Consider the following 12,812-nt stretch of genomic DNA (forward strand, 5'->3'; position numbering starts at 1 on the left):
ACGACAATAGAGAAAATTTACGATTAACCGACCTGTTATAATATTCAAAACCAGTTAACCAAAATCATCATAACCGTTTGATTGTGATGGCTATCCATTAACCAAGATCTCAATAATAATTATGATTTTAGACCAAGTAGTCAAGAAATACAAATGCTTTGTAAAAAAATGAAGAAAACGCAAATACTACCGTGAATTATACCAAATTGATATTGAAAGAAAACAATAAAAAGGAGATCTGATTATACACGTCAGATAATCAGAATCTTTATAAAACCCACTACTCCTCCATGTCAAGTGACACGTCAACGCATACATATCATATCCTCAAAATATCTTGAGTTGGGACCCACAAACCTTAAATTCGACCACAGAAAAAATGTTTTGATTTAAACCACGAGGAAACGCCTCTTGTTTCACCACTGATTGACATGTGGCATTACTCTCTCCCAATATTGTCCACAAGTTCAAGCGGTGGAAGTTTTATAATTCATTCATTTAATTTCCATATTTGCCCCTAAAGGCAGCCGTCCAGATTAACAGGTTATAAAATATACACTAATAAAAGGTTTAGTAACCTTTTTAGATAAAACCTTATTCATTCTAAGATCCATTATAAAAAATTTACTTTTAGTCTTAGTTGATGAAAATATATCCACTAATTGATGCATATTATTTGAGTAACAATATATTTAGAACAGCAATAAGTTCGATATTTAAATTTATATATGAAAGGATTTTATAAAGATTTTAAACAGTCATCTTAAATACTTTAATTTAAACATCAACAAACTTAAAATAGTAAACCCTTCTTGTTTCAGTGAGGTGTTACAAATTAGGGGTGAGAAATAGCGTCGATGTCGAACCAGTATCGTACTGGTACCAGTATCAAAACAGGTATTATCAGTTTCGATTCAGTCTCAACTATTTGATATTTTAGAATCGGTATGGTACTGGTACGATTTGGTACCGCTATTACTGATTTTTTTTCTATGTTATCGGTATCGAACAAGTGCCAAGTTTTTTAGAAAATCAAGATCGGTATCAAAGAATTTGAAAAGGGTTGCGACGTAACTTGTTGCTCGTTTGGCTGTCACTTCATTGTAATGCTAGAATGCTTTTTATTAATAAAATAACGCAATGTAAAATCAAATTTAATTGAAACATTAGGAGTAATTCCAAGATTTTATATAAAAATATATTTTTATATGTTATATTTGTTTTTATTTTCTTATAAAAGTAGATACATTTTTGATTTTCCTATAGAATATAAATTTATTAAAAGCAGCATTTAAACAGAATAACCCTATAAAATAATAGAAATCATCAAATCAGAAAACATAGTGGCAATTTCGTAAATATAAGTTTAACAAAGGGCAATTGAAAATATCAAGACTAGTTGCTTTGTTTTGCAGTTGGTATAACATCCCATCATCTTGTTGTCTATTTTTACCACTTCTTCTTCCTCCTCCTCCTCCGTATTATTATATTATTATTTCATTTCCAAAGCGTTTTGAGTTTTTAAGTTTTAAAGAGAGAGAGAGAAAACACCATGAAGTCTTGCGAGCTTTGCAAATCATTGGCGAAGATCTACTGCGAGTCGGACCACGCAAGCTTATGCTGGACCTGCGACAGTAAGGTTCATTCGGCTAACTTCCTGGTGGCACGCCACTCCAGGAGCCTCCTCTGCCGCGTGTGCCAGTCTCCGACGCCGTGGACGGCTTCCGGCGAGAAACTGGGGCCATCGGCGGTGTCTATATGTGAGAATTGTGTTAGAGAAGAAGGAAATGATGATGATGATGCGAATGAGAATCAGGTGGTGCCGTTGAGTTACACGGCGCCTCCGGCTGCGAGTGCGAGTTCGTCCAGCTGCGGTGGTCGTGGTTGTTCGGTTGGTGATAGTGGCTTAGTGAAACGGAAACGTGAGAATGTAGTTGCAGATTTGGGATCTGAGGTTAGAAACTATTACTTGTCCTAATTATTTTTCAAAAAAAAAAAAAGGTTTAATTGCGATATTATTTGTTGACGGAAATCGGTGGTGTAAAAATCAGTCAAGGCGTGAGGCGATTTTTTTCAACTCGGCCAACATTACTCGAAATGGCCAGTCGGTCCATCTCGGTCAGGTTGGATTTTGATGTTTTAACAACTTATGTTGTTACGTATTTTTTAACCGATTTTCGTTGTTTTTACATGAAGATGCCTCATAAGACGATATTAGAAAAATGAATATTAATTTTGAAATACTTTAGTATTTAAGCATGCATATTTTTATTTATATTGTTATTAACGTGTTTTTATTATAAATATTAGTAAACTTGTGATATTATATATATATATATATATATATATATATATAATTGTTTTAAGTTCATTTCTTTTTAGTTTGTTATATATCCGAGTGATCTTTAATTATCCAGCATAGACCGAGTACTCTCAACTCTTCACACGATTAGCAATTTCTGTAATCATAATGAAAATCATGTCATTTTTATTAATGAATTATTCTAATATATTTATTTCTCAAAAGCGCAAAAATTATGGTAATTTTGTGTCAATTTGAAGCTCCAATCTCTAATTCTTCACTACTTAAAAAAAAAAAAGAATCCCAAATTGGCATGCTAAATTTATTAATTTTGAATCAGGATGATGTGGAGTGCTTATCGGTGAAAAAAAACAAAGGAACCGAAGGTAATGGAAGAACAACGCTATACCATTTTCTGCCCTTAAGTTCTGAAGCAATGGGCGAGAAACCAGACAAATCTGGACTTGTTGGCGCGAGTAAAAGAACAAGGGCCGTTGGATTAGACTTAAACTCATCTAATTAGTAGATGGAATGAAAAGCATCATGTTCTAATTAACATAACAATACCACAAGTTAGTATGGACATAACCATGGTTTTATTAGGGTTATTGGTAGTGGTTGATCAAACAAAAGAAATATCTTGATTATGATTTATGATTTGTATTTTTCTTTTTTATTTTTAATTTGAATTTGTTAGTAGTGATGTTTGGTTTGTCCCATGCTGAATCTGACTTTGACTTTTCGTAAGTCAATTTGCTAGTCCTCTTTGCGTCTATAGCTGCCATGTTTTGACGTGTTTGATCAATTTAACAATTTTAATAGACGTAACCAATTTTAAAAGATTGATATACAAAACATTCAGATTGAGTAATATGTATCATATATTTATATCCTCGTAGTTAAAAGAAATAAAAAGAATCTGGGCACCTGTATCATGTATGTAATGATACACCGACTTGAAATATTAAAACTCGTCAGCCATTTTCAGGACTTAGGTATACGAAAGTATAATAGATTAATATGTTACATGATACAAAAAACGATGATAAATAGTATTTCGAATTTGTAAACGATATTATATAAAAACCGCTTGCCTGGCTTAGCTTTTGCAGGCTTCAAGGAGGGTCAGATAATTTGCGATCTGATATACGCAGTCTTACCTACACTTTGTGTGTGATGTTTATAGCAGCTTCTCAATGCCATAAGGCATTCCAATTTTACAAATTTTGTATTGTTGTCACTTGTATTTATACTTTACTATTTGGTATTCTAAACTGGTTTTTTATGTGAGTTTAAGTTAGCTTTCAAATGGTAAGAATATAAATAAGTAAGATTTAAGTTTTAACCATCTATGTCATAAACAGAATCTTACAAACCCGTCAGGTACGAAGTTTTTACATGTCGAAAAAGTATGAACTTATAATCGAGTATTATACCAAGATTACCAAAAACAAAGAAAAAAAAATGATCCGATATTGTCCCTACTCAATGACAAATTTTCAATATGCTTGACTAACCATTACTAGAATATTACATAACATCCATCAAAACAAACTTTGAAAAAATATTCATGTAAGAAAAGAAATTAAAAAAATATTATATGAAATAAAAAAACGTCATCCATCCAACAACCGTGGTTTCTGGTGATCAAATGATTTGATATAGATGTGTGAGTGACGGGTGGTATGGTGTGAGCCACCAGCAAACGTTGCGTGTCACTTGTGTTAGCCGCTCACACCCATTGCATGTCCAATTAAAATCCTGCCAAGCCCCGGACCCCCCCCCCCCCCCCCCCCCCCACCTTCACTTTGTTCCATTCTTAATTTAAATTCAAACCAAAGTTTGAAATTTATTTATGGCTAATAATACTCTTGTATCAAAAATTCAAAATATCGTAATACAAACAATTTATTTACATTTATTTATGCCTTTTTTTTTCACTATCACAATCATATGTTTTAGTTTAATGTATCTTTAAAGAAATAAAGCTTGTTAATAATAAAATCACAAGGTGAGACAGTGTGTATGATCTCCTAACTTACCCAACATGCAAGCATTTAAAAATTGGTTTCATTGTTAGAAATTCACCCTCAATCTCTGAGGTTACGCATACGAGACTAGAGGGGAAAAAATAGTAGCGATGGAAGACGAGGTGAGACAAGCAAAATATGGCCGAGGTAAGAGACAAGATGAAATGAAATTATATGAATGACATGACATAGTCTTTTCATATAATATTTGACATAGGATAACAACTCTATAAGGCAAAGTAACATCTTGTATAAGTTTAGACTCGGCTCATGCCCCTGCGAAGAGCCAGATAATGTCCTCACTTGACCCATCCCCTTGGACAACGACCGACTTAGGGTGGACTTCCTAGTTTTCGGCATGGGTCCTAGTTTAATGTTCTTTTTAAATGTATTTTTAATGTCACATTATCTCATTTTATATTTCAGTTAATATATTTGATTTGCTATATTTATAACAAACTATTAACGATGCACACTGTCTACCAGCTTCATGCAGAGCAACATGACAACTTTGGGAATTTTGAATACCTTCTCGCAATGGAGATGGATTTTTATACTAAAGAATGTATTATGCACCTTTCTATCACAAGTGGTGTATAAGGTCTTCGACTCTGTTATGTTGTTTCATACAAATGGCTACCATGTTGTATTGTCGGGATTGCTATTGTCTTGCAATACCAGTTGTTAGTAGTGCACCCCCACATTACATGTCCTCGCTAATTGTCAGGTTTCAATGTATGCAATGTCTCGTGGCATTTACTTTTTGTTGATTTGTTCTATAAGTGAATGTTATTGAGTCATGACAAAGCAGCTAAATCCGGAAATGGCTTGACTTGGTGGATAAAATATGAACTATTTGTTAGTATAAAATAAACTTATAGAAGAAAAGTTAGAACGAGAAGTATATAAATATAAATGTTAAAAGCATGTTTGATTTGTAACCTTAGAAAATGTAGCGGGTGAGATGAAATATTATTATTGTCAACACAATTTATAAAGTTGGTTGATTTATGTATGGATGAGTTTTGATGCTTTTCATATTTAATAGGAAAAAAAATAAAAAGATCTCCTGCCCAATAGTAATATGATGCTTTCCAACTTCCAAACGATCAAGATATTTCTTTGTTTAAATATTTGCAAGTGGAGACACAGTTGGAAGAATTCAAATGACTTTTATTATTTTAAAACCTGTTGTCAGTTTATACTTCTTTTTTTTTAACGGCAAATAATCTCATGTGTTTTTTGGGACTATTTCTAAGGTCGATTTCTCGACTATCGTGAGACCGTACCCAGTGATGCGTGGAAACCGGATGGAATTCGTAAACCATCGCCCCCTATCGGGTTCCAATCTGGGATTAAAGCACTGATTCGTCCATTCACCCAGACATCCTTCGAACTGCCCAAGTGAGAATTGAATATACGTCTTCACTAAGGGAGGGTAGACTTCTTACCATTAGTTTCATACTCTTCTTTTCTAAGACATTTCAAAATAAAAGATTGGGTTTTGCGATTCAAAAAGGAGTAGCGGCGCAGCTTTTTGCCCGCTTGCCTTCTGTTTCGATGTAATCCAATTAGTTTTCGAATACAAAAAAAAAAAATAAAAAATAAAAATATCACTTTTATATTTTTAAAAAGAAAAACCGCATTTATAACTAGAAAAAACACGTTTCACTCTTTCCGAACAACTAATTATTTGAATAATGTCCCGCTTTCACCTGTTTGCATTTTATTTCTATGTAAAAGAGTGCATGTTTTTTATTAAAAGTTAATTGTGTAACATTTATTAAGTAAAAACAGAGGTGACAAATAGAGGGCCCGACCTACAAACCAAGTTGAATAGGTGGATAAGTTGATTCATAAAACTTTCGTTTGCTATAAATAAAATTTGGCAACGATTAACAAAATTTGTAAATAAATAATTTAAGTTCAAATTTTGCGTCAGAAAATTTCAAGAGGTTCCATCTATTTGGTAGTTTTTTTTTTTTTCCTTTTTTCGGTGTTTGGTTGTTTCTAGCCATTTTAAGTAAAGTTGTTGGGTAATATTAAAGAATGAGAAATATTATTAAAAAATATAAATAATAAATGAAAAAAGAAAGATTGAGTGGAGAAAGATGGTAGGAGATATGTGTGGCCACGGGCTCAACAACTTGAAAAATACAAAATGATTTATTAAAGATTCTATGGCTCATATTTGAGGTTGTGTGATAATGACCTTTATTTTTATAATTGATAACGACACCTTATATTCAAAGCTATGAATCGTCGACAAAACTCATGTTTCCTTTCATGTTTCAGTATTTCACAAATGTATATTTCATCCATACGTTTGCTTATTTTATTAAATTATACTCCATTCTGATTTTAATATAATAATAACAAATCAGAGTCGGATTATTTTATCCATCCACAAATGTAAGCTTAAATTGTTTGCCTAGTTATGTTGTGCATTATTATTATTATTATTATTATTATTATTATCAAGAATTTGTAATAAAAGTTCACCGTTAACTTGATTTAGTAACAAATATGTATAGTCCTTAACAAATAGTTGTGTATTCTAAACTCGCTGAGATATGCGGTAAAAAAATTAATTGTTTTAAAAGAAAGACATGATAACAGTTTATAATATAAATATCGTTTAAATAGTAAAAAAATGCATGTAAAAGCAAATACGTTTTCTTAAGTATCATAACTTAGTTTAAACTTTAAATGGAGCTCTTATGTACCCTATTAATTTATGCGCCATACTGTGTTTGTTTTTAGATGACTTGTTAGAGTGTTGTTAGTGCGTCTCACGCCGTGTTTCCGAGTTTAATAAATGAAAGAAAAGACTGGAGAAAAGAAATGGAGAAGGGAAAGATATAATGTAATCTCGTGTATTAGAGCTTGAAAAAAAAAAGTTAAATATTTGAAGTGTTCCCGAGTTAAAAAGGAAAAACAAAGTTATAATTTACAACCATACCCTTTAAGTATTTTATTTATTATCGAGTGAAAGCTTAAAATCACTCAAAATCTTTATATTTACATTTGGTTATTTTATCTTCAAATTCGTTCATTAAAAAAAAACAAATTGGAAGAAAAAGTTAAGAATCTTTCTCTTATCTACTTCATTATATTATATAAACATTTGTACACAAATATTTCGATTTCTTCTATTTCATTTTATTTCTCTTTAACATTATAGATGTTAGATATTCTTCTCTCCTTAATGCTATAGCGCTGCATGGGCTACACGACCGATCTCTCTCCATTCTCCGTCTATAGAGATTAATTCCTCACCTTCTCTCTCATCCCTCTGACCCTCTCTCCTCCATTCACACTTATAGACCCGTTAAAATTGCTCTTAGTAAGTTCCGGTTAAGCTTTAAAAAAAAGACATTATCAAGGTGCTTTTATCAAAATAGGACTCAAAGCATTCAAAACTAAGTTTTTAGTTGGTTGTGTAATGCAAGGTAAATATTAGACATTATATGCATTCAACCATTCATTTCAATTCTTTATAAATAACAAACTTGTAACATCTTCAAATGGTTATTACTTAGTATACTACATGAAGCCAATAGTGTATTGCTAAACCTCGATGACATGAGCTCTTAACTTTATGTGGATTAGAGATTAGAGAAGGCCTAAAGGCCAACTTTTGATCTATAGATAATGAAGTGTAACAAATGAAATGAGGAATACAACAAGATCTCATAAAAATTTGTAACATCTACAAATGGTTGTATTTGTGTTAGTATGGCCTTACATATATCTCCATAAAGCACTGTACTATTTCAGAAAACATCTTCATGGCAATTATTTATGTTAACTATACACTATTCCCTTGTTTAAAGTTCTTTTACAAGGCTTCCATTAACTGGTTCTTATTAATGTTATGAATGAGTGTGTGAATGACAATGAACCATGTATGAAAGAATTTTAATATTATGAGTCTCTAATTATAATAATTAAATACTTTAAACATAAAATACACCTAAAAAATACCTTGATAAGTGATTACCTCTCTCCATCATTCCTCTTATGTTCTCTCTCACACAATTTAACATAAATCCTCATACTTTAAGAAGTTTAAGAAAGTTTTATTGGTTCACCACACAGTTGTTGGATCTCACTTTCCAATGTTTCTATAAGTTTAGCCTTTGTCCGCCGGTATATCCAAGCTTCAGCCGTTTGATCCCAGTCAAACCTTGAAGGACCACTGCACATAAATGATAAAACTACATTATTAATATATAAATATATATAACATATACCAACAATCCAACATGATACCAAAAGTGTACATTTGTACCTCACAGGTGATGACATCCAAATCTGTCTGTTTGGTGTCTGTTTGTTCAACACATAGGTTCCCAAGCTACCGAATTTTACGGTTAAAACTTGGTTCTGTATAAACCAATAAAAAATTATTATATAAATAATCAACAACTTAATGAAAACAAGCAAAATTAAATGGGAATCGAATCCCACCCCATAATCTATATCAAAACCATCAATGTCAACAGAGTCACCATATTCCTGTCAAATAAGAAGAAAATTAGGTTGTAAGGGTGAAAACGAGCTGAGCTGAGCTACTCAAGACCAGTTCACTAAAAGCTCAAATCAGTACAAAAGAAAAAAATTAAAAATAAAGAAAGAAAAACGCTCAAATCAATCTGAGTTTAAATGAGCCCGAGCTTGACAACGCTACCAAGCCTAAATAAGCCTCATATTTCTAAAAATACAATAAATTTTATTTAATACAATAAGTATATAACTACATAGCAAGTATAGTTATATATAATTATGATAAATAACTAAAAAATATATATCATGTTAGAAGGGCGTGCGCAGTGCGGTTTTGGGCTAAAACTGAATAACAAACTTTCGGTTTTTTATTTTACAAAACCGGTCGGTTTCGGTTTTTTGGTTCGATCCGGTTTTGTTTTCGGCTATGATAACCGGGCCAAATAAAATTGTGCCTAAAATAATAATAATCCTTAATAGAATAATGAACATCATCATCATCATCATCATCGTACTCAGTATATCCCACCAATAGCAATGCTATGGTAGGGTCTGAGGAGGGTAAGATGTAGACAGCCTTACCTCTATCCATAGGGATAGAGAGGCTGCTTCCGGTGAGACCCCCGGCTCGATAGTAGTTTTGCATCAAGCCTTGGACATAAGGCACATAGCACTCAATCATCGGGACACCGGCTGATCGGTGCATGTGCCCTTGTCTTTCGGCTATCAACGCCACCACATGATGCCTGATTAACCTTCCGCCACTTTTAACGTTATTTTCACGAGATTAGTAAAATAACGTCAAAATTAGTGCAATTTTACTTTTGCCCACCCGAGGGTTTAATAGAATAATGAACATTTGGGCTAAAATATTAAGAGCTAATAAAAGATTAGATTTAAAATCAAAACTAAAAGTACCAATATTATTAGTTTTTAACAGAAACCAAACATATTTGTTTTTAAACATATGTTGAAACCAAACAAAGAGTCATCGGTAGGTTCGGTTTTAATTGTCATGGTTCGGTTATTACAGTTTTCTCGGGTTTTTTTCGTTTTTTGGTTATTTCAGTTCGGTTCTTGACAAAGCACAAAACCGAACCAGAACCAAAACCAATATTCCAGATTTTGATAAAGTTCAAAACCAAACCGTCGGTTTCTAATTCGGTTTGGTTTTTTTGGTTTGGACTTTTACGATTTCGGTTCAATTTTTTCGGTTTCATGCACAATAAATATATGTAAATAAAGTAATTACATAATTAAGTCATAACAAATGATCCCACTTTGGAGCTCGGCTTGGCTCGTTTACACCCGTAGTTGTATAAAACGGGCTGCCTTTGAGAGCATACAAATGAGACTCAATATTCAAGATGAGGATAATGGATAAACAAACCGTTATCACATGTATCTAATGGTGATCATATAGGAGAGACAGGGAATTTAATATTTGAATTCAGGCGTCCAGATATGGAGTTTCTCGAAGCTTAAGCTTTCAGTTTCAAAAGATGAGCTTATAATAAAAACTTTTGTTTGGATGTGAGGGCTTATGCCTTTATTTAAAATAATAATAATAAGAATAAAAAACCCCTGAAAGCTTAAGCTCACAGCTCTAGCTAATTTATGGGGCATGAGACGGGGAAAAAAGGCTTTTATGGAAGGAAACAAGAGTAACGAAGGTGGTTTATACCATCAAATTAAAAAACTAAAATTTAAAGGAATGCATAAGCAACCAAACTTAAAAAAATTATAAACTCTACACCAAGATGATTACCTCTATCTTCTCCAACAAATCATGAATTGTTGAATCCGCCAGTTTATGAAATTCATCCTCCTGTAGCAAAGCACTGTATGCAAATTAACTATTAGCAATTTCAATTTGTTCATATTATAAACAACTGATAGCTCTAAACTAACATAATGACTGTCAGTCTGTCATGATCAAAGAGATGCAGATTGATCTACTTGTATGAACATGATTTCTATTTTAATACAAATCAACCAACTTTTAAAACAAAACATGACACACACGGGCAAGAATATACAAAGAAGATAGTTGCCTGAATTCTAGCATATACCATATATCTTGAAATCAGGTATGTGGAAACCAACCATCTAGTTCTCAAGTTTAATATCCCTAATAACATAAGCTTACATTCCAAAAATGAAATTTGTTCACTTTGCATACATAACACAAGCGATCTTGCTACAAGATTTATACTCTATGAATCTTTAGTTATTCATAAAGAACAAACAAAACACATACACAAGGGACGACACGAATACGTGATAGATGGTGGACTTCCCTCGTAGTTAGTATCCAGATGCTCAAATAACCAAATTCAAATAAACAGTTTTACAATTTAAACAACATAGTTTGATAAGTTGAGCTAAAAACTAGTTTTCTTTTTCCTTCTTTTTGTAGTATGTTCACCAACTACAAGAAAAAGTGACATGCTTTTCAACTCTTGATGTTAAATGAGCGCATTCCGGTTTCAAAGTTTAATAGCGATAATAGTCAAATAACAAGACGTACATATACATTTTGAATTAAAATAAACTAAAAGAGAGCTATAAATACAAACTAAAAAAGGACTATTTCCAACTGATGTAATGATTATCATCCTAACTTTCAGGTAGCGGTAAGCAAAACCGAACTGTTAACTAAAAATATTGACCGAAATTAACCATAGACCGCCATGGTTAACTGAATCTGATTAACCGACCATTCGCTCATGGTAATGGTTAATATCTCTTTGTTAACCGGCTCTTAACCAAAACCGAACAGAACTTTGTATGTTTGTTTTTTTTTTTCCAAATTATATATACCTATATTTCCATCTTTTATACCTCCATTTTAGCTTCGAGCATTTAAATTTATGCTGCAACTGTTTATAACAACGTAGCTTGGAACACCATAATTAAGCTAGGAACCGGCATATTTCAGAATCAAAACTCTTCATAATTAGCTTCGAACACCATAACCGAACCATTTGAATTGGAACAAGTATAAAAAATATACACTGGACAATAAACTGAACTTAATCCCATAACTGACGGTATGAAATTGAAATAATTGGAAGAGAAATTGAATCATGAATGTGATGGTATTGAGTTTCTTCCTAAGGGTTAATTAAAGCAAAATTGCATTAGAATATAACAAAAACCTAACCTGTAATCAATGGCAGCAGGTCCTTGAGAAGTAAGGCCATCGAAATTAGAGGTCTGAGAGGAGAAACATTTACTACTGCGGTGGTTGTTATTGCTAAAGAGGAACGAAGAATATGTATATGTAGAACGTGGGTGTTCCAAAAGAACCCTAGAAGAAGATAACAGTCGCCAATTGTTGATAGATTTGGATACCCTTCTCAGAATGTTGGCCATTTTTAATTTTATATGTGGGTTTTAGCAGTGAGTATGCAGAAGCAAAGGAAAGGAGATGAAGAAGAAGAAGAAGATAGATTGGGAAAAAAAAGGGGATGATTTGGGGGTGAAATCTAGTGCCTGGGCTTTTATTTGGGCTGGGAATGGAATGGAATATTTCAAATACCCTTTATTTATTTGTGAAACTACAAACTCAATCGTTCTTATCTATCTGCCTGCATCTTCTTACTCCCACTCCATCCTTCACCATTCGCGGGTTACGACCTTAATTTATTATGTCTCGCTTATTTTATTATATGGACTAATACAATATTATTGGGCTGAGGGGGTTTTGTGGAGGTAACCCTAATGGGCCTATATTATTGGGCTGAGGGGGTTTTGTGGAGGTAACCCTAACTGGGCTAGGCCCATTAGGGTACCATGATGGTGGCCATGAGGCTCCCTATATAAGGAGGTCTCCACCTCCTTATTAAAGGTGGTTCTCAATAAGAGCCACCACCATAACCATTTTTGTGTCTGTAAACGAGAGATCATCGAGATTTCTTAGCAGTCACCTCCACACCCCCAAAAGCCATTGCAGATCTGAGCGGAGA

At 32.9% G+C, this 12,812-nt stretch overlaps 2 protein-coding genes across 2 annotated transcripts; one reads left to right on the top strand and one right to left on the bottom strand.

Annotated features, from left to right (window-relative positions):
• Window positions 1-1,552: 1,552 nt before the first annotated feature.
• On the top strand, window positions 1,553-2,879 carry LOC143567087 (uncharacterized). Its single transcript, XM_077053599.1, has 2 exons — window positions 1,553-1,954; window positions 2,643-2,879. The coding sequence occupies exons 1-2, from the start codon at window positions 1,553-1,555 to the stop codon at window positions 2,823-2,825; spliced, it is 585 nt and encodes a 194-aa protein (XP_076909714.1). The 3' UTR covers window positions 2,826-2,879.
• Window positions 2,880-8,346: 5,467 nt separating this feature from the next.
• Window positions 8,347-12,219, bottom strand: LOC143567088 (frataxin, mitochondrial-like). The gene is made up of 5 exons (XM_077053600.1): window positions 12,008-12,219; window positions 10,610-10,682; window positions 8,806-8,853; window positions 8,627-8,721; window positions 8,347-8,533 (listed from the first exon to the last, which is right to left on the bottom strand). Exons 1-5 carry the CDS (start codon window positions 12,217-12,219, stop codon window positions 8,404-8,406), a joined length of 558 nt encoding a protein of 185 aa, XP_076909715.1. The 3' UTR covers window positions 8,347-8,403.
• Window positions 12,220-12,812: the final 593 nt, after the last annotated feature.

The sequence above is a fragment of the Bidens hawaiensis genome, unplaced genomic scaffold (assembly GCF_021521415.1).
Source record: "Bidens hawaiensis isolate Kalapana, Puna unplaced genomic scaffold, B.hawaiensis_p1.1 tig00023211_1, whole genome shotgun sequence".
NCBI classification, from domain to species: domain Eukaryota; kingdom Viridiplantae; phylum Streptophyta; class Magnoliopsida; order Asterales; family Asteraceae; genus Bidens; species Bidens hawaiensis.